This window comes from Pempheris klunzingeri, chromosome 23, assembly GCF_042242105.1.
Source record: "Pempheris klunzingeri isolate RE-2024b chromosome 23, fPemKlu1.hap1, whole genome shotgun sequence".
Classification (NCBI taxonomy): Eukaryota; Metazoa; Chordata; class Actinopteri; order Acropomatiformes; family Pempheridae; genus Pempheris; species Pempheris klunzingeri.
In genome coordinates, this window is record NC_092034.1 from 1,578,883 (window position 1) to 1,594,625 (window position 15,743).

General features: G+C 41.2%; 2 protein-coding genes across 2 annotated transcripts; one reads left to right on the plus strand and one right to left on the minus strand.

Moving 5' to 3' along the window:
• Positions 1 to 2,619: 2,619 nt before the first annotated feature.
• Positions 2,620 to 9,125, minus strand: LOC139222563 (high affinity immunoglobulin gamma Fc receptor I-like). The gene is made up of 6 exons (XM_070854357.1): positions 9,086 to 9,125; positions 7,420 to 7,695; positions 7,086 to 7,334; positions 6,007 to 6,120; positions 4,682 to 4,750; positions 2,620 to 2,858 (listed from the first exon to the last, which is right to left on the minus strand). Exons 1-6 carry the CDS (start codon positions 9,114 to 9,116, stop codon positions 2,806 to 2,808), a joined length of 792 nt encoding a protein of 263 aa, XP_070710458.1. The 5' UTR covers positions 9,117 to 9,125; the 3' UTR covers positions 2,620 to 2,805.
• A 1,329-nt stretch (positions 9,126 to 10,454) lies between these two features.
• Positions 10,455 to 15,027, plus strand: LOC139222567 (myelin-oligodendrocyte glycoprotein-like). The gene is made up of 6 exons (XM_070854363.1): positions 10,455 to 10,574; positions 12,242 to 12,619; positions 13,429 to 13,536; positions 13,644 to 13,744; positions 13,835 to 14,034; positions 14,442 to 15,027. Exons 1-5 carry the CDS (start codon positions 10,493 to 10,495, stop codon positions 13,877 to 13,879), a joined length of 714 nt encoding a protein of 237 aa, XP_070710464.1. The 5' UTR covers positions 10,455 to 10,492; the 3' UTR covers positions 13,880 to 14,034; positions 14,442 to 15,027.
• The last annotated feature ends 716 nt before the right edge of the window (positions 15,028 to 15,743 follow it).

Here is a 15,743-nt window from a genome sequence, read left to right on the forward strand (position 1 = left end):
TTCTTCCTGTATCACAGACTGTTTCTACCTACACCTTTCTGATAACTTTTGAATCAATAAAATTGTTTTAAAGTAAACTGTTGATTTCTTTAGTCTGAAACTGTAAGATGGAGTTCATTAAGATGCTGTCTCCCAGTTTCTGGTAAATCAGAACTACTCATTTGTTATTCGTTAGGTTTTTCACCCCTGACTCATTCATAGCCTACAGCTAAATATGCACACAGTTCTGCACCTATGGCTCAGGGGCTCTGGGAAGAAACCCCAGTCACACTTGGGGCAGATTATGCAAACAAGTCTCTACAGCATCTGCTATCTTTATATTTCTGTCTGAGTCTGGCAGCTTCTGTGGGGCTAAAGTTAGTTCACAGCTTTAGTGCTCTTAGCTAAATCCTAGCATGTTGATGTTAAGCACTGCATAATGTTCAACTAATTCCCCATCTTACTTTAGTGTGGTAGCGTGTTGACATTCGCTATTATCAGACTATATATCAGACTATCGTATCAACATTATTTGATTATTGGTGCATGACATTTGAACAGGGAAGTCACACTTTCTGAGTTCTCAGTCAACGCCCCCGTTGGATCTCTGATTGGGAAAGTTGGACGAACCATGCTAACCACGACCTCAAAATCCAAGATGTCTGCTGTGCACATCAACAGTAGTTAAAGCTGCAGTAATAAACAGTTTATTCACACTTGTGACTCGTTTATGTGTCATTAAATCAGTCGCACACGAAGCACTGTCCAACTTCTTCATCTGTATGAGCAAAACACAGCAGAAGTTATCATCGGCTGGTAATGCTAACAATGGCTGACCTGGCTCGGGCCGCCTAGCACTTATTGAGAGTCTGCACCAAAGTGTTGGACCGACCGACTGACCGACAAACACTGCCGGCCAAAAACACACTGGCTTTAATTCCACTTAGATATCAAAAATCAACAAAACTGTTGTGTGGTAACAAAATGCTCACCTTGAGGGAGGTATTTACACACAAAGAAGGATTTGGGGTATTTCCTGGTGATGATACCCTGTCACAAGATATTAATGTGGGGAACCTTCTTTCACTGTATTGACTCACAGTCGATGAGTCACACACACACGAGTCACCTGAAAGTGAAATTCAGGGAATGTTTGGAGCATTAATGAGTCATTTTCATTTACATCTCTGAAGCTAAAAGTCAGCAGTCTAGTGTTTGAACAGGGCTGCTGTTGAAAAGCAAAGTTTTTTAAATGCTGTTACATCTAACCTTTAATGAGGAGAAGATGAGAAGGAAACTTTATTTATACTGCACCTTTCATACGAGGGTTGTAGCTCAGAGCGCTTTAGAATAAGTGAAGAAAACAGAATAAAACAGACTATCAAAGCTATCAAATAAATAACAAACAAAAGAGGCAGCAAAAGTGGCAAAAAATGACACTAAGAAAGACATAAAAATAAAGAAATAAAGGAAAGTATAAGAACAATAAAACATGTAAAAGATGACAGAAATAAAAGAACAGTTTGGAGGTTATGGTTGTCCGCTGTGGTCGCAAAACCAGCACTTGCTAGATTAGCCATTGTTAGCATTACCAGCTGATAATAATGCTTTTATGGTGCATATTGCATCTTACTACAGCTTCCACTGCTGCTGCTGCTGCACGGAGCAGCCATCTTGGATTTTGAGGTCTGGCTTTTGCCCGACTTTCCAAGTCGGAGATCTGTCTTCTGAATTCATGAATGAATGTTGACGTCACTGCTGGGTGTAGCCTCAGGTGTGTAAAGACAGAAGGTCTTCCCTCAACTCAATCAGTGAAGTGGAATTTCCTGTTTCACCAGCTATAAATAGTACAGATTACATCAACATATACTTACGTAATGGAAGGAATCTCCTCGTGTGACGATACTGTTTGACATATTTAAAATATTTACATGAACAAAGGATCGAACATGAAATGCCACGATGGCACGATGGCACGATGCCAGTCATCATGACAAACCCAAGTCCTTAGTTACCTCCTCGGCAGTTTAGTCTTATTTGGATCATTGTTTTGGTTTTCTAGTTTGAAAATCCAAGCCCCACCAAACAGACGGACCCAGATAGAGACCGAGATTTCCCTCAGGTGGTGGAGACGAAGCCTGGAGCTAAGAGCAACCGAATATTGGATTCACGCTCATCAGGTGAAACAAAAGCACCACTCTAATAGGATGATAATGTTGCTCTATGCCTACTGGGTGTTTTCTAACATTTTAGCCACAACTTTTAAAGGTTAAATAGGCTGTTTTTTATACTGCAGCACAAATTCATAACACCATTTATTAGAAAAGGTTTCTGTCAGAAAGTTTGTTCTCCTTAAAAGAAGTGTGTGCTTTATCCCTGATGTGTTTTTCTGCTGTAGAAGTAAAGTAAAGTGATGTTTTAATAATTAAAATAATCTTTTAACAATAATCTTGTTCAGTGGAGGCGGGCATCATAAATCAGTCACCAAGAAGTATTGAAACAGATAAATTAAATATTTACAGACTCAAATAAAAAATAAATGTATATTTATTCAGACAATACAGAACAATGACTGATCTGAGACAACATAGATACTAAAAATGCGTTTCAATAGCAGTAAAAGAAAAATAAAAAGTCCGATAAAGTCTCATCCTGGTATTGAAACCATGAACAAACAGCTCAGCACAGGTGGACGGTTACAGTGTCCAGTTTCATTAGAGTCCACGAGTGAATGTTCAGGTGAGTCGGGGGTTCACCTGCTGAAGGGAAAAACACTTTAATCCTGTTTACGGGAAAAGGACACGGAACATTTCTGTTGTTCCCCCGTCAGGTGTTTCCTGGTTTGACAGTTGAATAGATGGTCGGTGCAGCGTTCACATCTGTGGAGGAAGCATACACGTGAAATATTAATATTTCAGAGCTCGGAGGTGTGAAGATTAAGGTTACATTACCGACAGATGGTTATTCTATAGCCTCATTCACACAGTGGATTAGTTTCCACACAGGGAATGAAAAGCTTCTTTCACAGTCTGCCTTGTGCTGTTTGATGTTTGATGCTTGGATCAGCCATTGTCATTCATTCTTATGTTGTTCTAACATATTTGTCATATTAATTTGAATTTGAACACGTGCCGTCTCAAATTGCCCCATGAGGGACAAATTAAGGGGAAGCTCTCTTTACCACTTTAAGACTTTTAGCAGGTTTGTTTTGTAAAATAAGAATAAGAGGTTTGTCTGTGGTAAATCCATGAAGTTTAGGATTAAATATCAGTCATGGAACCAGCAGGCGTCTTCATCGACATAAATGGGGCAACAGAAAGGGAAAATATTCAAAAAAGGGGAAGTGAAAAGTAAAAGACCGTTCGTTCCTACATTAGAGGGAAGAAACTAAAGTCCCTTTAGTCCTTATAACTTACTTTAACAACAAGTTATTATGGGTTAGTCGCCCATCTAGTGACAAACCGTTTTTTTAAGCTTAAATCACCAAATCAGTTTTACAAAAAGCAGAATCACCATGTCCACAATACTTGTTTTATTCTCTGTGATTAGACGTAAAACGAAGTGCTGTCTAGTAAACAGCGGTTACAGGTGAGTCATTTGTGACTTTTTATTGAATATTTCCTTAGTTAAAGACTAATCTCAACCTTTTGTCAGTACTCGTCTATGTTCCACTGTTCCTACCACATCTTAAGATAAGATAAGATGTTCCACCTTACAGCAGAAATATTATAATATACAAGGGGGGAATATATGAAAAACAGAGAGTGGAGATATTAAAAAGTATTGCACATTGTGAGGTGAGGTAATTGGTTATTGTCAGATCCGGTGCAGTGTGGTCTACTGGGAGCAGGGCTGGTTGCAGCAACAGGAAGGAAGTGTTGAAGTATTAATGTCCGCCTGTTCCTCCAGTCGATTGGCTGGTTGAAGGTGAGACTGTTCTAGACTTTCTTTTATGGGTCTCTAAAAACAGCCAGAAAGAGAGGAGCTCAGGCCGGGCGGCTAAGCTAGCGAGCTAACAGGTGACGGATATCGTTGGAGACAGGAAGGTGTACTTCACTGGGTGGTTTCGGGCCAAACTAAATGGTACTTGACCATCTGTCCTTCAACAGCTCTCAGTCAAACTGCCACTTTCTTCACTTACTAGCAGTGTAGTGAAAAAGTAAAGATACCATCAGACGCAGGCACTGTTATCACGGGTCATTAAACCACCAATAGATTTGTCATTTTGCACATATTTGCACTATATTTTATTTTGTACATTTCTATTTTGTATTTTTTGCACATTTGCATTATGTTTTGTATATTTGTGTTTTTACTTTTCATTGTTTATCTCCATCTGATGTAGCTGCTGTGAAATGAGAAATTCCCCCTTGGGGGATGAATAAAGGTGCATCTTATCTTATCCTATCTTAAAACAAAGACAGCAGAGTGGGAGAAGAGCCTGGAGCCTGTTTAGGGTTTAGTTTTATTTCCATCTGCTTATCCATCAAAAGTAAACATAGAAACTCTGAATCATCGACCATGTGGCAGATAGCAACAACATTGGCAGATAACAACAAACACTCGTGACCCGGAGACTCGTACGTAACAGATTCCTCACATACCAGAGGAGTGGCTCGGTGCTGGGGAGGCAGAGCGGCCTGTTCATGGCCTGAAACTTTAGTTTTTGATCTCATACGAATATTAGTGAATCTTTGTTTACCTGTGCTCCTCTTTGGGTGCACCGGCGTGATGACCACGTCAGTGTAGAAGATGTCAGGGTCGACTTTACCTGCAACACAACAGTCCTCAGTCACAAACCGGCTGCACCTCTGCAGCACAGCAACACCTGAAGACCGACGCTGTGCATTAAGTGGCTTCATCTTTATTGGATTTTCCAATCCCATCCAACTTTATTCATAAAGCACATTTAAAAGCAACAGCAGTCGTCCCACAAGACAACACAGCAGAAACACAATAAGTTAAACAGTCAAAAACAGGACGAAACAGCAGGACAAGAAGAAGAAATGCTCTCATAATGAGTTAAAAGCAAAGGAATAAACGTGTGTTTTTTCGGAGGGGGGGTAAAAACAGGCAGCCTCACATGCAGAGGAAACTCTTTAGGGGCCATAACTGCAAAAGCCTGAAGATACCTGAGCTTCGGCTTCGATCTCAAGACAACCAGAAGCAGCTGCTCAGCAGATCTGAGCGGCCTTGATGGCGTGTGTGGTTGTAGGAGGCAAATAATAAGCTCTGAAAACGCACAGGGAGCCAGTGGAAGGAGGCCAGACGTCCTCTGAACGTCTGGAAATGTTTCTCAAACATTTCATCACCCTCTGACACATTTAACTGGACCCAAAGGGCGTCTCACATGTGGTTTTCAAAAGCATTCTTCCTCCCACTAGCATGGCTGAAGCACCAAGCCCTCGGTCCGCTCTGCTTGAAGTCAATAGCAGGACTCCACACCCCTCGAAGGGCGTCTGTTTTAGCGCTAGCATCACATTCGTAGTCACGCAGGTGGAGACACTCCCAGCTCTGCTGATGTTTCCTTCACGTTAAACCTTTTAATTCAACGTGGTTTGTTGTCGGACACAAGAAAGATTAATTAACCCAAAAGAAGAAAGAAGAACTATGGGGGATATCAAACAGACTAAATGGAGCACAGGGAACTCATTTCTGAATTTATTTTTGAGATTCTTCCCAGACTGAGACATTAGATACGTCACATCATGTTCATATAATCTAGGACAGGATTAGAATTAGTTAAATTGTCTGAAACTCAAACAGAAACCAGGAAGTTCAGCAGCTGTCCCTGAGTTAAATTCAAGGATAAATCTGTAAAGGGACATTTCCAGAATATTTAAAAGGTCTGTGACACTGTGGGCTGTACTGTTCCCTCAGCAGAATAACTCTGGATGTAATTGGCCCTTGAGTTAAGATATTTTTATTCAGTAGTTTCACAGCGACTCCAAAGAGGAACTTTCACAATCGGAGACATAAATAACTGCTGAAACAGCAAAAGACAAAATGTCATGAAGGCAGGCCGACCTTTGAGTCTCCTCCAGAGGCAGAGCAGCATCACCGAGAGCAGCGAGAGGCAGGCGGTCACCACCGGAAGGAGAACAGGCGTGAGGACGGGCAGAGGCGGGTGAAGAGGCCCTGCTGCTAAGCAAACACACCACAGGTTGGCCTCAAAATAACAAACTGTGTCACCACGGGCCTCATGGTGTGTTAAACACCCCCACACTGATTTATCTCAGACTGTGCTCCATATTTCTCTTCTGAAAAACAGCAGAACTGAACTGAAAACAGAGATGAAGTAAACATGCACAGTGTTTAAGGGAGCTCAGAGGTCCGATGGCACAAACACGTGGTTTGATTTTTGCACATTATATTTGCACCATCCTTTTAAATTATTCATCAGTACATTGCCTTCTTTTTTTATATCTATAATTTTTTTTGTCTGTGTAGAGGGAAACGAGCAAAGTAAGAATTTCATTGCTCAGTGTCACCACCGTGTTCTTACTGTGCACATGATAAATAAACATCTCGAATCTTGAATCTCGAATCTTTGAGTGAACGTCTTGAAGTTAATGTCATGTTAGCTGCTAAGCTAACACGCTTGCTAAAAGGAAAAAGTACCTTTCGATTGCTTAAAGGTGCATGAGGCCAAAAAACGTTCACAGGCAGAAACCGACCTGGATCAGAGGTCTAGTCTTGGCCATGCCAAGCCCACTAACTTCCTGTTAGCCCACTGCTAACTTCCTGTTAGCCCTCTGCTAACTTCCTGTTAGCCCTCTGCTAACTTGAATGGGGATAAAATGATTTAATTTTGCAGCTCTTCTAAACTTTCTTTCGACCTGAATGGATCAAATTCTGATAGGGAAACGAGTCATTTCGCTGGTCGGGACTCTCAAACATGTTTCACCATGTAAGACTTTGAGAAGAAGCCTTTTTGTCCCCAGTGGCGTCACATGACAGATGCCATTATTGCACGATTTGGCTAATTGGCTTCTCCTGAGAAATAACCAAAACTGTTGTAACCTTGGCAGAAACATTTGCATCCATGTGGGACCCCGTCATTCACACTCAGACAGGAAGTTGTTAGAGAAAACAGCTGATCTCACCCCTCACAGTCAGCCGGCTGTGCAGAGACTCTCCAGCTCCAGAGATGTTACACCTGTAGAGTCCTTCATCAGACTGAGAGACTCTGTGGATGCTCAGGTTTCCTGTGGAGCTGCTCCCGATGAGACGGCCATCTTTATAGAAGTCAGAGGTGAGATTGGAGGAGGGAGTCTTCTGGTTTCTGCAGCTCAGAGTCACGGCGTCGCCCTCCATCACAGGAAGGGCGGGACCCTCCAGGATCACAGGACCACCTGAGTGACACATCAGGATCATTTACAAACCCTGCCGTGCAGGAAGTAAAACACTACAGCTGGTTTTTCGTCTGTCTGAACCCACCGGTCACCGTGATGCTGACGGCGTCGCTGCACCCTCCTGCTGCAGACTCACACCAGTACACCCCAGTGTCTGATGGGTAAAGATCAGGGATGAGGCAGCCGGATTCAGTCGTTTCATTCCAGGATGGGAAACCATCTCTGACACAGTCTTGGTTTATCTGTGAGGACGTGTTCATCTTAACCCTCCAGTCAGAAGAGTCTCCCGGCTGCTCACAGCTCAGAGAGACGGACTCGTACTGGAAGAACTGGGACCTGTTGGGAAGGACTCTCAGAGCGGCTGCAAAAAACACACAGACGGTGACAAAGTGAGGTTTTTATCACGGTTTTTAGCGTAACGCAAGCTAATAGGAGGCTTTGCAGAGGTGAAGAAGCAGGACGCTCAGCAGGGGGTTTCCTTGTTCCACTGCAGAAGTTATTTTGAGCAATGAGTTGGTTCAAGCTGCACGAACCTTCATTAGAAAACACATCTGTGATGAACACCCCAGCTGTAAACATCGTTCATTGTTGGGGAAGCTGTGAAGTCGTTTTTTCAGCTTGAGCTCACAGGTCTATCTCTGTATTAATCCTTTCATAATAAAGTGTCAGAAACAAGCCGTGGACGTACTTTAGTCTGGTGCCGTTGCCCTGAATACAAAACTGTAACACTGGGTTACACGCTGCACTGTTTCCTTGTGTTTGAATCCAGCATGAGAATGGCGGACCCCGCCACCAATAATGAAAATGACAGGATGCAACTACACTGCAAAAACAGCCGATGAAAATATGGGTTTGAATTCATTAATATAATGATCATAACTTTAAATAAAACTTGCTTTTTGAGGACTAAAGATAAAAATCCTTGCAGCGGTGAAGAAGCAGGAAAACACAGCTCATGTTCTGGACACTCAGCAGGTTTCACACCTTCAATTTGTACATTTAGCTGTTTCCTTTTTCCACTGCAAAGGTTATTTTGAACAATGAGTTGGTTCAAGCTGCAGACTTCTTTAGGAAACACATCCATGATAAACACCCCAGTTGTAAAGATTGTTCATTGTTGGGGAAGCTGTGAAGTCATTTTTTCCCCCATTAAAAGCCACAAATAAGCAAGAAAAAAAGAACCAAAGTGGACAGAAAGTGCAGCTGCAGGAGCTCCAGCTCACACAGAGGATCAATCAAAGACCAAACATATAACAGTAGCTGCGGTCAGTGTGAACAAACTAACATTGTTGCTGTTAAATAGATGTTTTCGTGACCGTCTGCTCACTTTTTCCTGCATTCTTCTTCTCTAATTCTTTTGTGAACTCTTTATGGTAACATAAAAGTCATTATTTAGTAAATCCGTGCCAATTATGAGGTAAATATTGGAAATAAAAGATCACCTGTGGTCGCATCAGATCATTTCTGATGATTACTGGTTTATCATTTAGTGCTGATAAATAACAGCTCAGTTAAAGGTCTGTTTCAACTACTTATTCTCTATTCATCAAGTCACTGTAATGTGAAATAACTATTAAGAACTAAAAGAAAACACATTAATTACTACTCTTCCTTCTATGTCAACTTAAATAATGTGAGAAAAACACAGATTGTCATCACAGATCAGGCTTTAATCTTTTAATCCACTCAAGGTTTTCAGCTGGAGGTAGATTTTAGCGTTAGAAAGTTAAAGTTTTTGGCCTCAAACTCACCGACGACGGCACACAGTGTAGTTATCGCCATGCTGACGGGCCGACTGTATCACACCTTAAGGTCGGACTGTGCTTCATAGGGTCCACAGCTTCCTGCTGTCAGCTCTCTGTCGACGCCTCAAAAGCCACAAATGTTACTTTCCTGATGACAAGATGTTTGTGCCCATTTTAGACCTTTTCATGTAACTGGACCGTCTGTGCAGCAGAGAGGCACAAATAATCTAAATACTGGTGCTCGTGACAAGATAAAACCGAGATAAAGGGCTCAGGTGTTCCCTTTTGAACTATAACCCAGTTTCATTGTGCAACTCTGACAGATAAATGAACCCTGAATAGAATTTCTCTTCATTAACTCTGTGTTCATGACAGATCAGACTGTGTGGTGCCTCTTGATGGATATATGATCTACGTTATAAATGGGCTCGTCCGTTCGCACCTGTATGACCTCATCAACAAATTTGTTGATGAGGGTTAGGGATTTTATTATTATTATTATTATTTTATTATTATTGTATTATTATGAGGGATTTTATTGTTATTATTATTTTATTGTTATGAGGAGTTTTATTATTATTATTTTATTATAATTATTTTATTATTATGAGGGATTTTATTGTTATTATTATTTTATTATTATGAGGAGTTTTATTATTATTATTTTATTATAATTATTGTATTATTATGAGGGATTTTATTGTTATTATTATTTTATTGTTATGAGGAGTTTTATTATTATTATTTTATTATAATTATTTTATTATTATGAGGGATTTTATTGTTATTATTATTTTATTATTATGAGGAGTTTTATTATTATTATTTTATTATTATTATTTTATTATTATGAGGGATTTTATTATTTTGGTTGCTATGTGTTGTGCATTTATGAAAAACATGACAATAGTATTAGTAATATAATGCTAATAATAATAATATTGATAAAAAGTTTCAGCAGCCATGAAGCCAGAGAACCACAGCAGGAGAACCAGGACCAGGATCCACAGGAACCAGAGAGATGAGAAGATACCAAGTTAGTAACAGACATTAAAGAGACATGAAGCATCAGGATGGAGAGGAAGAGGAGGAGAGAGGAGCCCAGAAGATTTACGTTTAAGTTTATTTATGTTTATTTAAATTGCTCTCCCTTCAATTGTTTGCTTTTCTGTCTCTATCTCTGGAGCTGCCATAACAGTGTACTTCCAGGGAAGCCCGGGGTAACTCCTCATCTGCAGTACCAACTAAACTAGACTAGACAAGTCTAGAATAACCATGGAAAAAAACGACTGACGTAATGACGCTAGTGACGCATAAATAAACACGGAAGCGCCGCTGGGAGTCACTCTGTCTTCCAGTCTCAGCGTGGCTCACTTCAGACGGGTATCCTCCGCGTTTTCACCGGCTGTTTTTATGGTTCACCTCCGGCACTCCACCTGTCCTCTCCTCTTCCTCACTGCCCACCTGTCCACGGTGCTCTGGATGTCCGTTAAAGGTAAACTCAGTCGTTTTTCTACTACTAGCTAACAAGCTAACGCTGGTTCTGGTTAAACCGAACAGCTGTTAGCTTAATTAATTAATCACTCTAATCACTTAACAACTCTGTTGTGGTGTGTTTTTTTATTTGTTAGTTAACAGTTAAACATAATTAATGAACACTTAACGAGCTGTAGTTACTTTAAAGGACTAGAAATCGGACAGTTTGGGAGTTTTTCTTGCTTTAATGCAGCTGCTAGTGTAAAATAACTGCTGATTATCTCACATTAGTCTCACAGCTGTGTGGGGTTTTGGTGTTCACTCTGATTCTTCACCTACTTCTCATGTGTTTTATCGGCTGAGGATGAATCATAATGAGTCATAATGAGTCATAATGAGTCATAATGAGTCACAACAAGTGAAATCACCCATTTCACTGAGTGACACCAGAGCAGGTTGGGGATCATGTCCTGACAAAGTCCTAAACTCACATCAGCTGACTGAAAAAAGCCTTAAAAAGTGTGTGAAACTCTGCTTGTGAATGTTTTCAGTGTTCATTCACAGAATGCTTCAAGTTTAATATGAGAGAAACTTATTTAGCAGCTCAATAGTGAAACAGTGAGCACAAGAAAACAGACTTAAAGACATAAAACACATAAAAAGACCACATACAAGCTCCATATTTACAGAGAAATAAAGATCACGTGATGGATGTGAGTGACTGACGAGGGTGTGGATGAGTTATGTTAATTTACTGCCATAGATATGTGAATAAAATGTCAGTGAATACAGTTTCTTCTGGAGAATATAGTGACAGAGGGAGAGATGAAGCAGTAGGTCCTTATTATGTTGAATTAAAATCCACTTTAAGAACATTTAATATTTAAAACTGTACTTTTTTGGGGACAAACTGTCAGGAAACATCTGTCTGTCTGTTCAGTCACTCCCTTTTTATTCTTTCATTTAGTTTATTATCTCAAGAGTCTGATTTGATTCCCCTCATGACCTTTTGACCACTGTTCAAAGAAGTGCTGGATAAATAAAGTTTATTCTTGCACATCTAAAATACATAATACTGTATTTGTTAAGTTATTTGGTAACACTGGAGACCTCTGCTGGGGAGGAACCACTCAGGCTGCTTCTACTTGGCCCTGAATTCATTCATTCATTATAGAACTAAATAATAAATATCTTTATCTAAAGTGAATGTCTACTATTATTATTTATTATTATTATCCATCCTCTACCAAACCTGGTTTAGATCCTGTGTTCGTATGAGGTTATAACAGCCATTCACTTCCTCTTTTTATCTATATATAACTTTTATTTTTAGACATTTACTTTTACATCTGTGCCACCTGTCGTTCTTCATTGTTCAGCTCCAAAATGTTTTTTTTTTTTTTTTTTTTATCATTCTGTGATTCTGACAACAAAGAAGGAAACTCTTCTGTTCAGTTTTTTGGTAAATAGTTATTTCCATCTTTCTAAACCCAATGATCCATCAACACAACAACAGGCAGATTAATCAGTAACGGCAGCTCAAAGTGCTTTTCAGGGACATAAAACAATAAAAACAAGACGCAGAAACATTAAATTATATGTAAAAGATAATAAAAGCACAAGAAAATAAATAGTCGATTCATCCTGGTAGTTTTCATCATGCAGCCAATCACTGTTTTCTTCCAGGTGAACTTCGCCTGATTGGGTCTCTTCAGCCAATCGTTGCAGCCGTGGGCGACGACGTCATCCTGCCGTGCCACCTGGAGCCGGGCTTCGACGTGCAGAGGCTGACTGTGGAGTGGTCCAAGCCCGACCTGAAGCCCGACCCCTCTGACCCGCTGCGCCGGGTCGAGTACGTCCACCTGTACAGGGACCGGCGCGAAGTCCGCGACATGAAGATCCAGTCGTACGCCAGGAGGACGGCGCTGTTCAGGGACGGGCTGAAGCGCGGAAACATCTCGCTCAAGATCACAAACGTGACGCTCGCTGACGAAGGGAGATACAGGTGTCTGATCCCGAAGCTAAAGAGCCAGATGAGGGATTCAATTGTCCAGCTCATCGTTGGTGAGTAGTTTGTGCGTGTCGATCCTTCATCCTGCACTTCTCTCCGGATTTATCAGCTCAGTGGACGTTTTCCTGATGAGTTTCTGCTCTCAGTCTCTAGTTTACAGTCTCTTTACGGTCCCATTTAGAGGAAAACAGACCAGGAGTCAGGGTTTCCTTATGGCCTGAGGGTCATGCCTAAACCTAACCAATCAGAGGAGGGTCAAACTCGAGTAGTCCACAAACTGACGGGCGAAGTCGCGCTGGCTACGTCGACTTCTTACGTACAGTGAACGTTCAGACCGAAGCAGAAATAAATGACTGCTCTGTAACGTTCCTACGCCAACAGCTGCTGTAGTCGGTGTTACTGATGTTTTACCATTCCTTTGAGTAAACTTGCTCCCACTGACACAACTTTCACTCCACCTACATGATGTGTGTGTGTGTGTGTGTGTGTGTGTATATAAAAGCTACAGCAGCAAACAGATTCACCGTTTTTGAATTTTCAGCCTCGAAACAGCCAAAGATCCTTTTTAACTGTCTGATTCACGTGTTATTTTGGAGCAAACGCATAAATATTCCCATATTTACGCTGTGTGTCTCAGTCATTCTTTATTTGTATCCACACAAATTGCACGTCTACATATTCAGCAAACTCCTCCGACGATCGTGGTGAAATCTGCTCAGCGATACGACTTCTGGTTTACATCTCTATACATTTGACGTTTTATTGGAAACCGTCTTCTCTCTCCTCTGAATCATTCACCACTCCTGGGACACACAGCAGTCCTCACTCTCAAATCTTGTGTTTTTCTTTTTTCTTTTTCCAGAACCGAACTCTGTTCAGACGCCGACGACAGAGACGCCGTTTCATCCCAGAAGTGTCCAGACTGCAGCTCCAGAGGAGGCGGAGGAGGAGGAGGAGGAGGACGTTCCAGGTGAAGTAACGTTATTAACTCAGTGGATTAAATGGGACGCTCATGTCTGTGTCGTATCACAGTATCGCTCACTGTAGCTTCGGTCTCTTTGTTTCTCCTCACATCAGGCGGCCGGTCTCATCTGAGCGCTCTGATCCCGGCTGTGGTTTTCTGCGTCCTGATCCTGGCCGCTGGATATTTACTGAAACAGAGGCGTCAGAAACAAAATGTAAGTCGGACGGAAAGAAGACGTTATTGTTGCTTCTCTCTTCACACCAGACTGATTATTAAACCTCTGTTTTAATAAATGTCCCTCCAGCTTCCAAACTACGACGCCGCCCCAGAGAACCCCCCCGCAGCTTAGCTGCTTTGCTCAAAGGCACGTGGGCAGTTGATTTTAATGGAGTTGAGAGCGCTCCACACTTTAGGGATTCAAACCAGCAGCACACATGTGGACCGACAGCAGGAGAGAGATCTTCACGATGGATTCATATTTCATATTTCCATCGGAGAGAGAACGTGAGTCTTTTATTCTTTTAATAATAACAACAGGCGGCATGTGAAGGGTTTAAATGTGAGGCCATCTGAAGTGGCCAAATTTAGCATTTTATCTCCCTTTAAACTTTGTGCAGAGGAGGTTCCATCAAATGAGGTTTAATCTGAAGGTTTCATCCCAAATGTTTTCCTAAAGTCTGTTCTGCAGACTGTTGAACCTCCTCTGAGGCTCTTTCATGTCTAAAAACAGACCTAGTGTACAGTTTTCATTCTGTTCTTCTCATATTCTACTTTATAATATGTTTTTATATATTTATGCTTCTTGATGCTCTACCGAGGCTAATTCCTTCACTTACTGGTTATGTTAAGCTGAACTTCTTCTCTGTAGGAAAACATCTAACCTTCTCTGCTCTGTATCTTTTCCCCCACAGCTCACCTGAAGCTCCTGGATGTGGCTTCATCACAGTCGGATCCCCTCGGCCAGTAAAGAGGCGACTCGAAGAGCGCCGCCTGTTGGAACTGATGGATTTGATTCCTCAACACATTTTGTTTGGACTCTGAAAAGAAAGTTCAGCCTGCTGCAGAACTGTAAATCCTCCTGTGGGCATGACACATTTTTATTTTTCTACTTAGAGAAAAGTGCCAACGTTGGTGGCAGCACTAGTTTACGACCTCAAAGCGACACGTGATGGACTAAAAGGACGACAGAGGTCTTAATCGTCGGGCTTCTTACTCCTCCTCTTCCCCAACAGCAGGATGAATTAAATAGATTTTCAAATGTCCCTTGACTGTAGCTGGCTCTACATCTCCTGCTCGGATTTCTACATGAACTTGAAACATTTAAGCCTCAAATCTCATCTTGTAATATTCGTTACTGGAACAGTGTTTCAAAAGAACAAACTCAGCAGGTGGTCAGATCTTCTCAAAACAACGTCAGGCAGCTGCAAGTTTACAAAAACATGAGATTTATTCTATTTTAAAGTTAATCTAAATAAACCAAAGTTGTCTTTGACGGCCGCTGTGGTGATCAGCTGTTATTTTTTTGGACCTCACTTTTCACAGAGATCCATTGCAGGTATGCGAATGTGAATAAAACAGAAAAAAGACGGTCCAGAGCTCCAGTTTACTTCACAGGGAGTAAGAACATGGCTGAAGTTAACGTCTCCGCCAGTTTAGACTGCTAGAAATCACACTCGAGCATTGAAACGTCGTGATTGAGAAGTTTGTGGGTTATTTACGTTAGAATTAGCTAATATAATAATACAATAAATCTGTTATCTAGCAGCTAAATGTTCTTTACGTGGATGAAATGGTTATGTAGAAATGGAAGCGCTCTCCACTCCATTAACCTCAGCTGTAAACGTGCCTTTGAGCAGGACGTCGGTCCCTCACAGCAGATAAATTATATATTTTCATTATATTCACCACATTGTCTTGGGTGTTAAATATTAAGCTACCTCTTGTGTTTGTGTAATATTCTGTTTTAGGGATATTTATGTCGTAGTACAATACATTCAGAGTATTTATGCACTTTATTATTATTATTATTTCTCTGGTGTTCGGCTTGTTGACTGCAAGTTGCCAAATAAATCACATTTCCAAACAGATTTGTTTCGACTCTGTTGTGCTTCGACTTCAAAATCTGCTCTCAGGTTCGACAGCGACCTTTCCGGCTCCTACCTGTCGGCTCAGGTACGATCATCGGCTGCCTTGTTGTTCTCGTCTTCCTCAGC

Coding starts and splice junctions, on each gene's coding strand:
- LOC139222563 (XM_070854357.1), bottom strand. CDS start 9,116: ATGGCGATAACTACACTGTGTGCCGTCGTCG. Junction 6,121..7,085: donor CAGCCGGCTGACTGTGAGGG/GTGAGATCAGCT, acceptor TTTGCTTAGCAG/CAGGGCCTCTTCACCCGCCT. Junction 2,859..4,681: donor GCACCCAAAGAGGAGCACAG/GTAAACAAAGAT, acceptor CTTCCTCCACAG/ATGTGAACGCTGCACCGACC.
- LOC139222567 (XM_070854363.1), top strand. CDS start 10,493: ATGGTTCACCTCCGGCACTCCACCTGTCCTCTCCTCTTCCTCACTGCC. Junction 13,537..13,643: donor GGAGGAGGAGGACGTTCCAG/GTGAAGTAACGT, acceptor TCCTCACATCAG/GCGGCCGGTCTCATCTGAGC. Junction 13,745..13,834: donor AGAGGCGTCAGAAACAAAAT/GTAAGTCGGACG, acceptor ATGTCCCTCCAG/CTTCCAAACTACGACGCCGC.